General features: G+C 46.2%; 1 protein-coding gene across 1 annotated transcript in view; it reads left to right on the top strand.

The window, feature by feature from the left end:
• The window catches only part of BOD1L1 (biorientation of chromosomes in cell division 1 like 1), a 54,507-nt gene extending 39,201 nt beyond the window's left edge, over nt 1-15,306 (top strand). Inside the window, exons 17-26 of the mRNA XM_027971185.3 lie at nt 569-648; nt 2,387-2,471; nt 2,832-2,902; nt 3,902-3,974; nt 4,060-4,094; nt 5,099-5,144; nt 7,612-7,661; nt 7,760-7,844; nt 8,247-8,400; nt 13,957-15,306. Of these exons, the coding sequence (XP_027826986.2) occupies nt 569-648; nt 2,387-2,471; nt 2,832-2,902; nt 3,902-3,974; nt 4,060-4,094; nt 5,099-5,144; nt 7,612-7,661; nt 7,760-7,844; nt 8,247-8,400; nt 13,957-14,074 (797 nt within the window). The 3' untranslated portion in view covers nt 14,075-15,306. The remainder of the gene's footprint in view (nt 1-568; nt 649-2,386; nt 2,472-2,831; nt 2,903-3,901; nt 3,975-4,059; nt 4,095-5,098; nt 5,145-7,611; nt 7,662-7,759; nt 7,845-8,246; nt 8,401-13,956) is intronic.
• Nucleotides 15,307-17,174: the final 1,868 nt, after the last annotated feature.

The following is a 17,174-nucleotide window of genomic DNA, read 5'->3' as shown; positions in this document are numbered from 1 at the left end:
AGTTGTTCAGGAAGTTAAAAAGTATGTCTAGAAACTATGCCCTAAGCCCTCTCCACAGAACCTCCTGTTCTGTTGGAGTTGTTTAAGCATTTGTAGATATTTTATTTTTTGGCTTTGCTAAGGCCCAGACAATGGCACCCCACTCCAGTACTCTTGCCTGGAAAATCCCATGGATGGAGGAGCCTGGTAGGCTGCAGGCCATGGGGTCACTAAGGTCGGACATGACTGAGCGACTTCGCTTTCACTTTTCACTTTCATGCATTGAAGAAGGAAATGGCAACCCACTCTGGTGTTCTTGCCTGAATAATCCCAGGGATGGGGGAGCCTGGTGGGCTGCCGTCTATGGGGTCGCACAGAGTCGGGCCCGGCTGAAGCGACTTGGCAGCAGCAGCAGCAGGCCAGTGCTCAGTGCTCATGTCACATGACATTATAAATACATTTAGGATTACTTTGGCTTCACTGTATCATAAGCCTAAGAAAAGTCTCAAACTGTCTTGAAATAGAACTGTGCATTTCATTTTTCATTTAGCTTTTATTCCTTTGTGATTCTGTTTAAACTGATTTACAGACGATACCCCAGATGTCCTGGATTCCAAAATAGAAACAGCACAGAGGCAGTGTTCTGGAACTGAGCCACAAGATACAAAGGTATTTTTTCCACATATTAAATTTAAGTTTTAGGGATAGCCTGTTTACATCACTGTGTATATGTATTTTGTGTATTTATTGTAAAAGGTGTATAGTTTTTAGACTCTCAGAAAAATGTTACACTTTATGATCATAAACTGCAAGATTGTATTACTATCACAGTTTAGATATAATCATTGCTTAGGTTTTTGTTCAGTGGTATTATTGACTTCTTTAGACTTTCAGGTCCTTTGTTCCCAAGTATAATAAGCTTGATTACAGATATAGTTGTATCAGAACAGTGAAATACAGTGATACATGTGATTTAAAATTTTTAATACACAAGCTTCTCTTTACCTTACCTCCAGCCCCTAATACATAGATTGTCCCAGGATGAGGCCTCACTCATTGCCCTTTTTTCCTGTGGTCTTATTTTCATCTTGTGCCTTGGGAAAGTAACTCACAAATACTTATTTCTGTTCTTATCCTGTCTTTTGTTCTAGGCCAGGTTTCTCCTCTTCATAGATATTTTTACATTCCTGAGACTCAATACTTATTGACTATTCCAGTCTGCCTCTATCTTCTCTTTCTCCCTCTTTTCCTAATCTATTTTTTTCCAGCTTGTTACAGAAGTATTAAGTCAGCTTCCAAAAATATATTCAGCTGACTTCCAGCCCACTGAAGCCAGTTTATAGTCTCCTTTTTTCCCCCAGTAACTGATATACTAAGTAAAAAGTAGTAAAAGAAGTTTAACAGCCGAAGAGGTGAAGTCATACATTGTCATGAATTTCCACTGGTCATGGTCAAGGAAAGAAACAGGTTTTCAAAAGCCCACTCCTTCCCCTGACCTATTGAGAACAAAAAAAGTACTCCATCATTTGGAGCGAGGCAGATTAAAGGGTAGCTTTTAAGTTTCTCTGTAACTTCATGTAGGGCTTCCCTGGTGGCTCAGATGGTAAAGGACCCGCCTGTAGTGCGGGAGACCTGGGTTCAATCCCTGGGTTGGGAAGATCCCTTGGAGAAGGGAATGGCAACCCACTTCAGTATTCTTGCCTGGAGAATTCCATGGACGGAGGAGCCTGGTGGGCTACAGTCCATGGGGTCGCAAAGAGTCGGACACGACTGAGCGACTTTCACTTCACTTTTAACTTCATGTAAGGTTTTTAATGTTGTTTAAATATATTCTGACTTAATTATTTGTATTTAAAAATTCCATGTATAAAACAGTTCTCTGATTTTAAATTTAGTTTGTATAATTTTGTGTATACATTATATTAATACTGTAGTATAAACAACTGGTTATTTCATGCTCAAAACTTCTTTGCAACTAAGGGCAGATAATATAACCATTGATAGACCATTTATCTAAATCAGCCCAGTTGGACACCAGAAGTTCTCTTTGGCTCCTTCTCCTTTATCCCTTTCTTCTGGTCCCTCCCTTCCACCAGCAAAGAGAAAAATATCTCTTGGAAATTCCTTTAAGTTCTTTCTTTGGAGTTTCTCTTGAAAAGTCCAGGGTCAGCAAAAAGAGCAGTTTCTATTTTGCAGGGGTAAAAATAATGGCCTTGTTGCTTTATAACCTTATCTTGTGTTTTTCTGCCTTCAGAATTTGAATCTTTTTGTACAGTCTGCCAAGCAGCAAAATAGTTACTTTTTTTAAAAAAATGTCCAACAAACAGGCTAGGAAATTATTTTTGAAGTAATTATATTGAAATGGGTATGAGAAGGGAGCTTCTTGTCTTGTTCAACTTCTCCATAGGAAGAGAACTCTGGAGATTTGGAAGAGTTATCTAAAGCAAGTTCTAAGACAGACAGCACTGCTTCAAGGGCCATGGAAGAAAAAGGTGAGTAAGACATCTCTGCAGTTAAACTGTTTTGAGAGAGACTAATCCTTCAAAGCAGTTAGCACCTCTCTCCCCAGGCTTCGCCAGCTGAAACTTTGGTTTGCTGATCTTTCTTCCCTCCATATAGCACAGTGTGTCGTGCTGAGTGTAACAGGGCCTGGAGATTGTTTATAATTGAGGTCCTGTTCTACACTAAGTGTGCTGCTTCTTGGTTAACCAGACTCTGGCTAATGCACTTTAGTGTGTCTGCCTGGGAATGGAGTCTGTGTGCACGCGGATGACTTGGGTCACCTTGGTGGGCGTCCTGGCACTGAGGCTGAGGGTGGCCCCAGCAGTGAACGCGCTCTGCTCTTTCTGCAGATGAATCCAGCAGCAGTGAGGCTGCCGGTGAAAAGGCAGAGCAGAATGACGATGACACCGTAAAATCTCAGGTAGAGATGTTTTTCATGTTTATTTGTTCAGGTTTTCTCAGGTACTAAAAACAGTGCATCAGTGTGCTCTCACCCGGAGTCGCTCCTAAATGCTTTTGAAGTAGCTCTTTTTTTAGTGCAGCGGACAGCATTTCACGCAGAGCACTTTATCAGTGTCATTTTGATGTATTTTGTCCTCTGTGTCTTCATTTTCTCCCAACATTTGTATGAGACCTCCTTCTGTCAGCCCCATGGGTTCAGCCCAGATCTGTACCTCAGTGTCCATGTCCCTTCTTGACCGGGAAGCTTAGCACAGCCAAGCCAGGCTCCAGCTCAGCGTGGAGAACGGGGCTGCCGAGCCCTGGGGTCCCGCGGGACGAAACGGGAGCAGCGGCAGGCTGTGCGGAGCGCCGGCTGAGAGGGCCAGCCAGGATCCAGCCTGACGGGGTGAGGTCAGGGACTCCTGAGAGGCTGCAGGAGAGGCAGACCTCCAATTCTGCTGCTCCAGGCCCCTTGGGATTTGCAGACAACCCAGTGGGACACAGAGTCGCAGTGACCTGAGGTGCAGGCCCATAAATCAAGGGAGACAAGCTGTGCCCCAGCCAGATCCTCTAGGTAGCCATCGCCAAGTTTGCCTGTCCGGATACAGCTTTTTAATAGTTATGTTTGTCTTCGCGGGCCTCCTTTATTTTTTGTAAGGGATGGCATTTGATCACAAGTAACCAGGAATAAATCCACACGAAGTGGACGTGCAAATTTATTACAGAAGTAAAAGCTGACCCTGAGCACTCCCATTACCTCATTACCTCATAGTCCTCGGGGCTCCGTGAATTCAAACCAACTGCCCTGAGAAAAATGAACCACTGAGCCCCAGGTCACGTGTTTTCTTAAGAGAAAAAGCTGGGATTTGAACCCTCTTGGGAGGGAACTCTAAATTCCATTTTGAGAAAGCAACCTATTTGTGTAATAGATGATAGAACTTTTTTATTCCCTTTTTTTTTTTCCCCCTTTCCCCCTTAGGAAGATCAACCAGTAATTATTAAAAGGAAAAGAGGAAGACCTCGTAAACACCCTGTAGAAACATTAAAAACAAGTAGGTATTTGGTGTGCTTTCAGTTCACACACAAGATATTTTCAAACTGATTTTCTAAGTGGGATTTTTATTTCCTGTTTTTCAGAAGATGACTGCAAAACAGATGCTGGCCTTGTCACAGTAAGTAATTGCGAAAGATGAGAACTCTTCAACTGGCTGTTCTAGACCTGAAAGAGTTCACTGCAATATTAGCATTTTCAAATAGCCTTTTTTTTTTTTTAAGTATTTGAAAAGCTTTAAAGAAACTTTTTAAAATAAAACCTCAAATAACCATTCAGATAATATTTTAATTACTAGTAACATCATATAAACATAATTATATTCATTGTAATTTAGTTTGACTCTATCCTCACCTGTCAGATCGGCTGTATAAAAATTATCTAGGGACTTATCTTGTCATCCTTAATTAAAACATAGAAAATAGCTGTTTTATATGATTTTTAGATAACAGCTTCTTTATGGAACCCTCCAAAGTGTCTGTCTTACTACTTTCAATGGAGCTCCTTTTTTATTAGAATGGACACTAGTTTCAGTGCAGGAAAGTCTGTTCTTTATCTTTGACCCTGAAGTGTGTACCCAACAAAATCATTGCACCAAGACTTCATTGCATGAGTTTCAGTGATAGCACTATTAAGAGAACAGATATGTCTTCACTGATGGCTTGCTCCCAGAAGCTGTGACACGGGGCCAGTCACATGCCCCTCTCCAGATTCCCATTTCCTTGGATACGAAGAAATCATTCTCTCACTAGAATTCATCCAAGACAGCTAAACCAAAGAGCCACGTGTAAAAGTGTGAGTGCCTTTACCAGCACACGGAAGATGGCTTGCCAGTTTAGGGGGTGCTACCTGCAGGTCTCTGTCGCCTCCAGTGCTCACAGCCGCAGTAGCACGACTGGGCAAGAGGCATGTGGCAGCCCTAATCCTTGTGGGAAGACCCCGTGAGTTCAGATTCGTAGCCATCCATATTTGCTGGGTCTATTTAATCCACTTTAGGAAGTGGGATACAGATATTCTGCCTACATAATAAACAGAGGTCCTGAACCTTCTTCACATTGTTGATTGCCTTCCTGTGTGATGATCACAAACCAGTGACTTCTCTTTTTTCTCCTTGTTCAAACTTAGGTAGAACAATCTCCACCTGGCGGCAAGCTGAAAGTCATGCAAACGGGTGTGTACCTGAAAGCATTGCTCTGTGTGTGATCTAAGGAAGGGGGGCGGCCCGGGGGGAACCGCAGGCTGGGGAGGGTTTAGGATGTCCTTGTTTCTCAATGAAGTGAGTGGCTTCCTTGGTAAAAGCAGCTGCCCTTGTAGCCGTGAGAGATTCTAGTAGCTGGTTTTTCCTGTGATCTGAGTCGTTCTTGTCTTTGTCAGTCCAGGAAACCTCAAAGAGGAGGGGGGCAGCATGGCCACGTCCAGACCCTACTTTCTTGGACTTGTTTAAGGGAAAAACAGATGAACCTGGGGACTGAGAGCTCTTATCAGGAAGATAAGATTTCAGCCCAGGAGCCTGTTGTTTTCAGCAGAAGCAGCTGGTACTGCTTACAGAGCTAGGATGCAAGAGATAAAATTGTTTTGTTGAGGTATTTTTGTCCTCAGTCCAAGGAGAAAAAAAATATTCCCAAAAGGTTGATAATGATTAGTTCTGTGCTGTCCTTAGTTGCTCAGTCGTGTCTGACTGTTTGTGACCCCATGAACTATAGCCTGCCAGGCTCCTCTGTCCATAGGGATTCTCCAGGCAAGAATACTGGAGTGGGTTGCAGGAGGACTCTTTACCTTCTGAGCCACCTTGGTGAGATAATAGGGAGATTTCATATTTTCACTAGTGCCTGCATTTTCCAGAATTTTTTCCATGTGTATATTTTAATTTCATGGTTTAAATTTTTCTTTTTACATACAAGCAAAAAGAGCCATTGGTGGGCTTTAAGTGTTGATTAGGAAAAAAAAAAAAAGAATATGTCAGCTATTTGGGATCAAATAAATAGCATGGTGATATCATGAAATATATATTCTGATCAGCAAGATAACAGCAAATGTGTATTTGAGAATTTTCCCACATTTAACTATGTGTGGGATCTTATGATCATACTTTACTTTTTCTTATCTCTTTGAAAGTTAAGGTTTTCTTTTTAACAAAAAAAAGAATGTTTTAACCATCTTTTTAACCATCTTTTTATCCATAATTGTATGTTTAAATCCACACAAGGAGAAATCTCCATAACTTAAATGCCCTTTAAAGATTCTATTTTAAGCTGCATAATTATGTTGTAATGCTGTTATTCAGCAGTAGTTTTCTGAATCTGGGTAACGATGACCAGTTTAAGACTAGATTCTTCTTTGTGGGCCTTTTTCTTGGTTTTTAACTCTGGCATCGTTCGTATAGTGAACTTTCAGAAAGGGCAGCTATACAGTCTTCATTACTGATAAGTTCACCTCTGGGTTGTTGAGTTGTCTAATCAACATGTTCATAATTTTGGCTTCTAACAGTGCATTGAAGTAAATTTCACTTTTCTTACCAGATACATTCTCAGAAAATGGTAACGTCTACAGGAAACAAATACTTTAAAAATAGGTATACACAACCTAAAATAGACTTATCCAGTATACTTTTCTAGATCCCATCATGGAAGTATATAGAGTCCTAAGAATCCAGTTCCCACCCCATGTACTGGTTATGGAACTCTGAACAAAGTACTTAACCAAGTTGCTCAAGCCTCATTTTCCTCCCTGTCAAATGGTGCTTGTACTATTTGTTGTTCAGTCCCTAAGTCATGTCTGACGCTTTGCAACCCCATGTACTGCAGCACTCCAAGCTTCCCTGTCCTTCACTATCTCCCAGAGTTGATTCAAGTTCATGTCCATTGAGTTAGTGATACCATCCAACCGTCTCATCCTCTGGTCCCCTTCTCCTCCTGCCCTCAATCTTTCCCAGCATCAGGGTCTTTTCAAATGAGTCAGCTCTTCCCATCAGGTGGCCAAAGTTACGGAGTTTCAGCTTCAGCATCAGTCCTTCTAATGAATATTCAGGGTTGCTTTCTTTTAGGATTAACTGGTTGGATTTCCTTGCAGTCCAAGGTTCTCTCAAGAGTCTTCTCCAACACCACAATTCAAAAGCATCAATTCTTTGGCACTCAGCCTTCTTAATGGTCCAACTTACATCTGTACATGACTCTGGAAAACTATTTAGAGAGCTATGTTACGATTTGAGTGAAGTCTGTAATCCTGAACTGTAGTTCCTGCTGTGTCGGGGGCTCCCTAGATACCCTCTTCCTCCTCCCTTTCCAGATTCAGATATTTGAGCTGAAAGAGAGAGACCATGAAGGCGTTCTAACCCAACTCCTCACTGATAAAAAACCAAGGCTCTAGGAATGTAAGTGATTGGCCCAAATCACATAGCTTATTCATGCCAGGCATGCCAGGTCTGAGATGCAAACTTTGGTGTCCTGACTTTCATTCTGATGTGTTCTCTGCTCAGGTATTCCATCTCAATCTTTGTTTGGCTGATACAAGAAAGCAATGATGAATTGCGTACTGATACCTTAACTAGCACTAATTAGGTACATTCACAGACAACAAACTGTTGAAGTTTAATTTGACACTAATAAAATATTAATGTAGAAATCTTTCTTTTCTTAAAGATGAAGCCAATAAAGAAACCCCTAACCTTCAAGAACGAAGTGGAAGCAATGTAAGTGTTAATTTTATGATCAAGGCATGTCCTTTAGAAATAAAGCTTAGTAAATGCTCAAGTGACCACCCTTTCCACTTTAACTTTATTTCTTCTAGGATGATAGTGAAGAAAAATCTGTGGCAAGTGTGCGTCGGAGAGGAAGAAAGCCCAAGCGTTCGCTCACTCTGTCAGATGATGCTGGTATGTTACTGGCAAGGTCTTATCATGTCAGAGTCACCTTTTTAAGACTTTTTCTTTGGATGAGGAAAAATCCAGTGGGGTCCAGCTAGTATTAATGCTACATAAATATGTGTGAAATGGCTGTAATCCTGTGTCAGAAATGGCACATTCCAGATGCTTTTCTGAGCACATGTGAATTTTTCGCAAATGCTGGCTGTGAACCGCCTAAGTAAACTATCCCAAATGTGTTTGAGATTAAGTTAAACAGTTGTGAATTGCAAGTGCTGAAACAAAAAGGAAGTGGAAAACCACTTCTTCTGCCTCCAAGTCCCTAATATCCTTTGTTCTAAACTCTGCGACTCTGTCCTCTGGAAGTGTCTTTGGGAATTGTACAGTCCAGATGTTTCCCTTCTGTCTGAACAGAATCCTCAGAGCCAGAGCGCAAACGTCAGAAATCAGTTTCTGAAGCAACTGAGGACAAGAAAGACCAGGAGTCTGAGGAGGAGGAGGAGGAAGACGAGGACGAGGAGCCCTCGGGAGCCACCACAAGGTCCAGCACCAGATCAGAGGCTCAGAGGTAATGGGGCCGCGGGGAGCTTCCAGAACCTTCCCCGGTTCTCCGTCAGACCACAGCGAGGGCTCCATCTGTTTGCCTCACTCGTGCCACAGAGTGAGCCCTCTCCTTGCATAAAACACAAGCCCCAGCACAGAGAGAGCACGTGCTCCCAGCCCTCTGACATCTCAGTTTCCCCCGGGGAAACCCCTTTTCCCTCTGAAACCATTTTCCAGGAGCCCTTTAGAATCATTGCCAGGCTTCGATGCCTGTTTGGTGGAACCTATTCAGTTTCTTTATGAATACTTATCAAGTACAATTAGATCTCAGAGGCCATGCTGAGCACGGTCGGTGGAAACGGACACGTACAGCATGATCTGCATGGGCAGCGTGCTTAGCGGCTGTGAGGGAGAAGGCTCAGCCCCGTCCCCGTCGTCGGTGCCCCTCCCAGTGCCGCGTCACAGGTCCGTCACAGGAGACCACCCGAGTGCCCCATTCTCCACGCACACAACTGGGGACGTCCTGCGCCCCCCACGGGACGACCTGCGCCCTCACGTAGCCGGAAGCCTCTGGAGAAAAGAAGGCCGGGCTCTGAGTCTGGGGAGTGCCCGTGAGTTCCGCCTCCTTCTGAGCCACAGTGTCCACTGTAGTGCACTTGGCGTGGTCCTGAGGAGGGAAACCTGTCCAGCTTTGTCAGTTCCACTTTGCCACCCCCTCTCCCCGTGTCGTTATGCCTGGTAGCATCAGTCAGCGCACCTTTCCCACAGCACATTTTGAGAAATGTTTTATCACTTTACAGTTTTATAACTTCTGAAGCATGAATATTTTCCATTTTTAATGTGATTCACAAGCTGTTAATCTTAGTACCCTCTTCTATAATTTCATTATCCAAGATTAGAAAGTTGAGGAATATTGATTTCAAGAGTATCATTTATTAATATCTGTCACTGTAGTGTAGTAGTTCTGATGTGTTTATTTGCCTGCCTTTTTAAAAATTTATTTATTTTAATTGGAGGCTAATTACTTTATTGTAGTGGTTTTTGCCATACATTGACGCTGATGTGTTTATGTAAAGACTTAAAAATCAGCCTATTTCTAATTTTTCTAAACTTGGACATCATTAGCTATCTGTGCCCTGGTCAGATTTTTAGAGCCAAAAGATGTTAGGAGCTCACAGGGCTAAAGGTAAGGTTTTCCAGGCGGGGCAGCTCGGATAACTAGAAATCACAAAACCAGGATACCTGCTGACTGAGAGGTGCACCTCACCGTGCGCCGAGAGGGTGGGTGCGCGTCTAGATGCAGACCCCCAGCACCGCCGCGCCCTCTGTGCGTCACGGGAGATCACCCAGTGGAGTGGGGCCCAACGCAGGACGCGCCGTGGGCCGCCGAGGCAGCCTCGAGTGAGCATCTGCAGCAGCTGAGATGTGTGCCTTCCCAAATCCATTCTTCCACAGTGCATTGTGTTTCGGTTCTGGGATCACCCGGATCACCGGTGCTTCTCCTCAGCACCGCGGCAGCCTGCGGTCTCCACGCGGCCCCTCCCTCTAGACACCTCCGCGCCGGTGCCTTGGCTCTAGGCTCTGGCGCCTGTGTCGTCTCCCAGGTCCTCAGGCTCGCCTGGGGTCTCTGTGGGTCTCGATCACAGTGCCCAGCCGCTCTGAAGAGTCTTTCTGCTTCTGCGCATTACTTTGGGTGGGAAAGATTTTCTTCCGTGTGCAGTGGGCACTGGCCTCCACATAGCTTCTGCTCTCAGAGCCTCCTGTACCACTTTGGCTTAAACACTGGGGGAGGCTTCCAGGTCTTCTCTTGCACTGGGCGCCTCCTCAGCCTGTTTGTTCTCATCAGTTTATCTATTGATTATTCTCTTTACGAAGCAAATGTTGACTCCAGGTGTGCACTGACGGATCCAGAAGAGGACTGTCCGCCTTGTTTCCTAGAGACCAAGCTCAGCCTGCATCCAGCTTGCTGGGCTCCCTCAGCCTGGGCTGCGCACCAGCTCAGCGCGCCCCTTGTCCCCATGAGGCACACCTTCTCTCACCTGCTGCTTGTGCGGCCCCGCTGCTTAGACCCGGTCCCCGGGCCTTCACACTGCGCTTCCATCCATCTTGGCCCGCCTTCTACTCTGGTGAGCACTGTGGGATCTCACTTCATCAGCCAGTATGTTTTCTGTTTACCACAGGTTCATCTTTCTCTCAATCATGGTCAAGTATCCCACACAGTGAAAGCAAAGCCGGAGTCAGGGAAGCAGTTAGTCTTGTGTGACATGAAGTTCTGCTCATCAGCCAAGACCCACAGAACCAGGCATTTTCCTGCTTTTCATCCCCACCTCTGCCCTGCCCACGAGGATCCTTGCCCTTTCTAGTCTCAGGGACTGGGGTGTTCAGCGCTGCCATCGCCCAGGGTCTCTGTCATCTGTTTCAGAAAGCAGCATGGAGAGCTGTCTACATGCACAGCATCCAAACTTGGGAGCCCAGGAATAGTTTCTACTAGATATCACCAAAAATTAGCAAAAGAAAAATTATCTGCCAGTGAAGAAGTTAGTAAATTTTCCCCTCTTAGGAAGGAAAGTCCCTGCTGACACTGGAAGTCATCTTTAACCCCCTGAAGCTTTTTATGGTGCACTGATACTTTCTCCCCAAGTTTCTTTAAGAGTCTTGGCTTGCCACACAGCTGTCTGTGGGGGTCCTCGGCTTCCCAAGTAGAAACTACCCTAGACAGAGCGGGAAGGACTCCCAGAGGGAGTCTCAGTGGCCTCGCCAGTCCTCCCTGCCTCACAGCACTCCTGCACCGGCTTTATCCTGTGCTCCTTGCCATCAGCTCCTGCCCCCCAGGACCAAAGGCACGCCTTGTTTCTCCTCAAGTGGGCACAGCGCTGGGTGCTGGGTTAAAGCAGTGCAGCGTGGTCGGGCGGGTTACAGCCTAGAGCCAGCTCTCTTTTTCACAGAGCACTGAAGAGGTGATGGGGTGGCAGGAGGGCACCCGCCTGAGGCACAGCCGTGGGCCAGCAGGCACCTTCATGCCGCCCGAGTCACCTTCCCGCATCCTGCAGGTTGTGCCAGTTCTTCCTTGAGGAGCACCCTCGCCACCAGCCCCCCGTCGCCAGGTCCTCCGTCCTGCACACACACCCCCTGCCTGCTTCCGCCAGCCGCATCCCCGTCCTCTGCCCTCCGGCCCAGCCTGTGCGGTGGGCAGTGGCATGTGACGTTGCTTCGGGGGTTTTCGTTTTGTCTTCCTCCCTGGTCTATGAGCTGCTTCCTTGAGGTCAGGCACTTGACTCACCTTCTGTACATGATAGCATCAAAAAATAAGACTTCCCAATGTACAAAGGCCGTTTAGGTATCTTGAATCACATTAGGTCTTCACAGCGTCTGTGTGTGTGTGTGTGTGTGCGCACTAGGTCTTCACAGCCTCTGTGTGTGTGTGTGTGTGTGTGTGTGTGTGCGCGTGTGTGCTATTATTCCCCCATGACAGAAAGGGAAGCAAACTGGAATGCCAGGCACCTTTCACGTGGATTCTCTCCCATTATTCCTCAGTAAGTAAAACATAGTATTTACCTTTATTGTGTATTTGAGAAGAATCTCACAAAGGTCTGGTTTGTTATTTCTCAAACTCAAATGTGCTGAGACCCAGGCTCCACTGCTGTAGTGTTGGGGCAAGACCTGAGAGTCTGCTTTGCTGATGAGCTCCCGGGTGCTGCCAGGGCCGCTGGGCACAGGCCACCCTCTGGGCGGAAAGAGAGGGCCGAGCTCATGCCCATGGGCAGAAGCCGCTGCGCCAAGCTTCTGTTCTCCGCTGCATGGCGTCAGCACTATGCTTGCAACACACCCACTCCTGGGTAAACAGCTGGTCACTCTGGCTGGTGGCTCTCCCTGGACGTGGCTTGAAATGGGATATTGACAAGCAACTGCTTGTTAGCTGTTCTCAACACATGCGTAGGTAATGTTACGCTAAAACTGCATCGTATACAACAGTGCCTGACTCAGCTTTATCTGAGTCAGTCTGAGCGTATTTACCTCTGCTGTCAAAGGAGCAGCGAGCAGACAGGTCTTCACATCAGTGATGGCCCATTTCTCCATCTCCTGTCATTTTAGTTATCCAGGCTTCTTCATTCTTTGGTGTAACATTTATTGCTCGAATACACAGATTGGGCTTTGTACTAGGCCTTGGAGAAAGGAAAATGAATAACCTCTGCAGCTGCCCTGGAGAAACATCCTGTCTTAACTGGGGGGACGTGTGTGTAGCTGGTTTTCAAACTCCCTTGACAGCAGGCGGCTCATAGGAAGAATGTCTTTTGCAATACTGCCTCTGTCACTGAAACAAAATTTTAATGCCCAAACTGAATAGACATGGCAACAATGGTATTTTCTATTGTGTTCTATTAATACTTTGTTTTAAAATAAAGGCTGTAACCTGCAGTTTGAAAAACCCCAGTGGACAAACAAACAACCAGAAGTGCAGTGGTAGAGACAGAAAGTGCTGTCTGCAGGTTTTCCGAAGGGCAGGTTGCTCTGTGATGAGAAACTATTCCCAGAAGGAGTTGTTTTTGCACTGAGGCTCCAGAATGAAGTTTGCTAGATAGAAGGTGTGGAGTATTTTTTAAAATTGCGTGCGTGCTCAATTGCTTCAGTCGTGTCCGACTCTTTGTGACGTTATGGAACGTAGCCCACCGGGCTCCTCTGTCCGTGGGGATTCTCCAGGCAGGAATACTGGAGTGGGTTGCCATGCCCTTCTTCAGGGGATCTTCCCGACCCAGGGATCGAACCTGTGTCTACTGTGTCTTCTGCACTGCAGGCGGATTCTTTACTGCTGAGTCACAGGGAAGCCAAAAAAAAATTACCTGCCCAAGTAGACAGTGTGAAAGAACACTGCGTGTTAGGGAACGAGGCTGCTGTGTTAGGGCTGTAGTCCGAGACGGTATCCTGGGCAGGTGGTAAGGGACTCTGTTGGGCTCCGGATGGTCCTACGCTGAAGGCATCAGAGAGCCTGAGGATGGAGATAAACAAGATGATGACATGGATGTGATTAACTTGACATTTCCGACAAGTCATTCTGCAGGCAGGACGGAGAGCAGGACTCGGCTGGGCTGCTGGCAGGACTGGGCTGGGCTGCTGGCCGGGAGACTGGATGGGGAGCTCTTCTTGAGTTCCCATGCCCTCTCCAAGACTGCCAGCTTTCTGGGAGCATCCTGTGAGTGCGGGTGTGCATGTGCTCAGATCATGCCATCCCGCTGTGTTCATGATTGTTTCAACACAGGACTGGTTGTTGATGTCTCTGCTGTATAGATACCAGCACTAGGTGCTCGAGAAGAAAGTGGACTTGACCAAGGTCAACACCCACCCAGAACCTCAGCTGGGGCTTCCTGACTCCTCCTCATGGCCTGTTAGGAGTGAGGCTGTCGGCAGACAGCCAGTCAGCACAGGCTCTTCCAGGGTCCCCTCTTCCCATGTAGCCCTTATCCAGCTTTCCTCTTCTTGGCTCTCAAGTTCAAAAACCTTCCAGTGTTTGAAGAATTCCCAGATTATTTGAAGCAGGTCCTTTTCGTCGAGTCTTAATCACAGCCTTGACCTCTGTTTCCTGCAGATGGAAGGCACAGCTCTCCCCTTCTGCCAAGCGCAAGAGAGAAGCCAGCCCCCCCGGGGCACGCACCAGAGGCCAGCAGAGGGTGGAAGAGACCCCAGTGAAGAAGGCAAAGCGGTAACAGGACTGCGGCCACCCCAGCCGGTCCGCCGGGGCCACGGGGCCGAGAAGAGGGACACACCTCGGGGCCGTGGGCCGCAGCGCTTAACCGGGGGAAGGCCGTGCATGTGCGCCAAGTACCTAGGTGCAAGCTTTTTCTTGTTACGTTCTGAACAGCTTTATAAACTATTGTTCATAGAGGTATTATGTACATTAATTTCAGATAAAGGAAAATAAGTTTACTTTGTATCTGAACTCAAAACAAAGTAGTTGTATATTTTAACATTCGAAATTGGGATTTCCCGATGTGACATGTCACTCATGTAAACCCTTCCAGCCCATCAGACACCAGGCTGCCCACTGGTAATCTGTGTACAGTATATAAACATGTAAAAATAGGTTGTATTTTACTCTATGTATGATGCTAATCAATGAACACTTTATTTATTTTACAGAGAAAACTTATCTGTGAACTTTACTATATATCTGTTTATTTTATTTTATTATTATTGTTTTTTTAATAAAAAGGGGGGTTTTAAATGCTATGCAGTCATCAGTAGAGATGTTCTAGGACTCTGCCTCCCCCGTAAATATCTGAATCTCATCTGGCAGGAAATACAGACGCTTCTCGCATGTACCCGAGTAAAGTAGGTTAGCTCAAGAAAGGGTTTCCATTGCTTTTCCTGTCACAGTTGTGACTCTGTTTTTTAAGAATGTAACTTGTTTGTAGGTGATGCTCACATCTGTGACTTTACTACCAGCCCCTCTGGCGTCGGGTTCTGGGTCCGTCACCTGCAGCAGAAACCCCGTCGGTACCCATGTCTCTCTGTGCTACCCCGCATCCTTCCCACAGTGTCTTTTTCAGCGAAGAGTAATGCATTGAAGATTAGGTCACCCCTGTCTGTTGAGCTTCAGGATTATATGTTGTTTTATACACAATTATTTCAAGGTAGAACCTGGCTTTATTGCCAGATTCTTTTTTAAACATGTTTTAACTCCCATATGAGCAAACTGTCCAACTTAAGTTTTTCATAAAATTAAACTTTTCTTAAGATCAAATTTGTCTCTAGCAATGATGTGATGAGTTGCCAAATAATTGAGATTATTTTAAAATGTTTTGTTCATATTTGTTAAAATTTACATTCAGTGTGTGTGAATTTTTTTTTTGACTCTTAATGTAAGGTGGATATTTCTGTCATTTTACATTGTTTCTTACTGAGATTTTATATATAAATTATAAAATGTTTCCCAAAACTTGAGTGTTGAGATTTTTTTTTCCTTTTTTCCCCCCTATTTTAAAATGTCTCCCTGTGAAAGCTGTTTCATCTCTTTAAATAATTGGTCTTATTTATTCCATTTTCACATTCGAACTTGAGTTGGCGATGGCCTCTCTCAGTAGAATTAATGTTATATCTGGAAGGGGCTTCAGAGACAAGGAACATGATATGTTTGAATTTAACCAAAGCTCAAAATTCTAGTGATCTGTCTTAAAGTTAGTTAAGGATAAGAAGCCAGACCGGGTTGCAAGACTCCATACTCCTAGGTGAACCATCCTTGCACTCGATGGTTCTAGGTTGGTTCACCAGAATTGCTTACCCAAGGTGTTCTCCACGTGTTACTCAGTTTAGGACCGCCCACCCTTACCAGAGGGCATAGCTGGGCTGTAAGTGGGTGCAGCTCTTTTAATAAAGCTGAAAGCAAACATGAGCGCTGCATAAGGACTTACCTGCTGGAGAACTCAGCTGGGCCACTTCAGCTCCAGCAGTTCTGAAACCCGTGTTTCACCCTGAGCGGCTCTAGAAAAGCACGCAGGTGGCTCTTGGCATCATGATGTTTGGCAACACTGGTCCACGTCTGTAGAAAGGAGGAGGTCTGAAGTGCCGCACGTCCTGCAAGACACAGGACAGCCCCCGACCCCACAGCCCGAGATGCCAGGGGCTGCCCCCTGAGCGCCCCCTGAGAACCCTAGCACACCACTTCAAACTCACGTTTCCCTGGTCTCAGCTTAGTGACGACCCCCATGCCTCCCTGCTCCTCCATAAAGAACCTGAACAGTGGCCCATCTGAGGAGCTGACATGAGGCTGGGCCCATCCGTCAAGGCGTCCCGAAGGGGCAGCGTGTCCCAGAGTGAAAGTGACGTGGCCAATTCCCCTGCAGCAGAAGCTGGCCCTTGCCACCCTGCTTCAGGCCTCCTTCCTTGGGGTGATCCTGCTAGACCACCATCACATGGACCCCTTCAAGACTAGACCCTACCAGCTCCAGAGTGCCAAGGCCACCCATTAGAAACAGCCATCTTGTGATCTCGCAGTGGCAGCCAAGCTGGGACAGCCCTCCTGTCTTCTAACCCCAGGTCTGGGTTCTTTTCTGCCAAGCCCCACGGGAGGGAAGACAGGTCTTCCTACCTCCACAGCAGCTCACTGACAGATGGCCAGACCATGAGACAGTGGAGGTTTCCCAGACAACACGCTGATAAAACCTACCTGATCTGAGGGGGGGTGGGAGCCGATTCCAGCCCAATAATGTGTGTATGTGTGTTTTACTTTTTTTTTCTTTTCATGCACCACACGCCATGTGGGTTTTTAGTTCCCCAAACAGGGATTGAACCAACCCATGCCCCCTGCATTGGAAGCACAAAATCAACCACTGGATCACCAGGGAGGTCCCCTCAATGGTTTGATTCTCATTTGGTTTTTTTGCACTGTTCATTCCACATGCAAGAGCATCTTCCATTTCCTAAAACTGCTGCTGAGCTATTTGTGTGCAGTCATATCAAGAACAAGAACTTTTTGACCATACCCTGACAGAGGCATTTTTCTCAGGGGAAAGGAGATGGTTGTGTAGACAGCGTCTTCCCACTGGGCCCGCTGGGCGGGCAGGTGTGCATCTGCGCTGCTCCTCACCCAGCACTGGGGCCACAGGTGTGAGCCACAACCCCGAGGGTGGCCAGACATGTGGCACATAGCTGTAGGGCACTGGACTGCCGTCTGGCCCCACAGGACGTGTTCGATCAAGGGGACCCAGGGGTTCTCACTTCCCCAGGGTGGGAGCTCCGATGCAGGGAAGCTACTGCTAACCCCACGGGGGTAATTTACGCTGCCTCGTTCAGCAGGTTGTAATCTGT

Source organism: Ovis aries, chromosome 6, assembly GCF_016772045.2.
Source record: "Ovis aries strain OAR_USU_Benz2616 breed Rambouillet chromosome 6, ARS-UI_Ramb_v3.0, whole genome shotgun sequence".
Classification (NCBI taxonomy): domain Eukaryota; kingdom Metazoa; phylum Chordata; class Mammalia; order Artiodactyla; family Bovidae; genus Ovis; species Ovis aries.
This window is presented reverse-complemented; position numbering and strand designations above follow the sequence as displayed.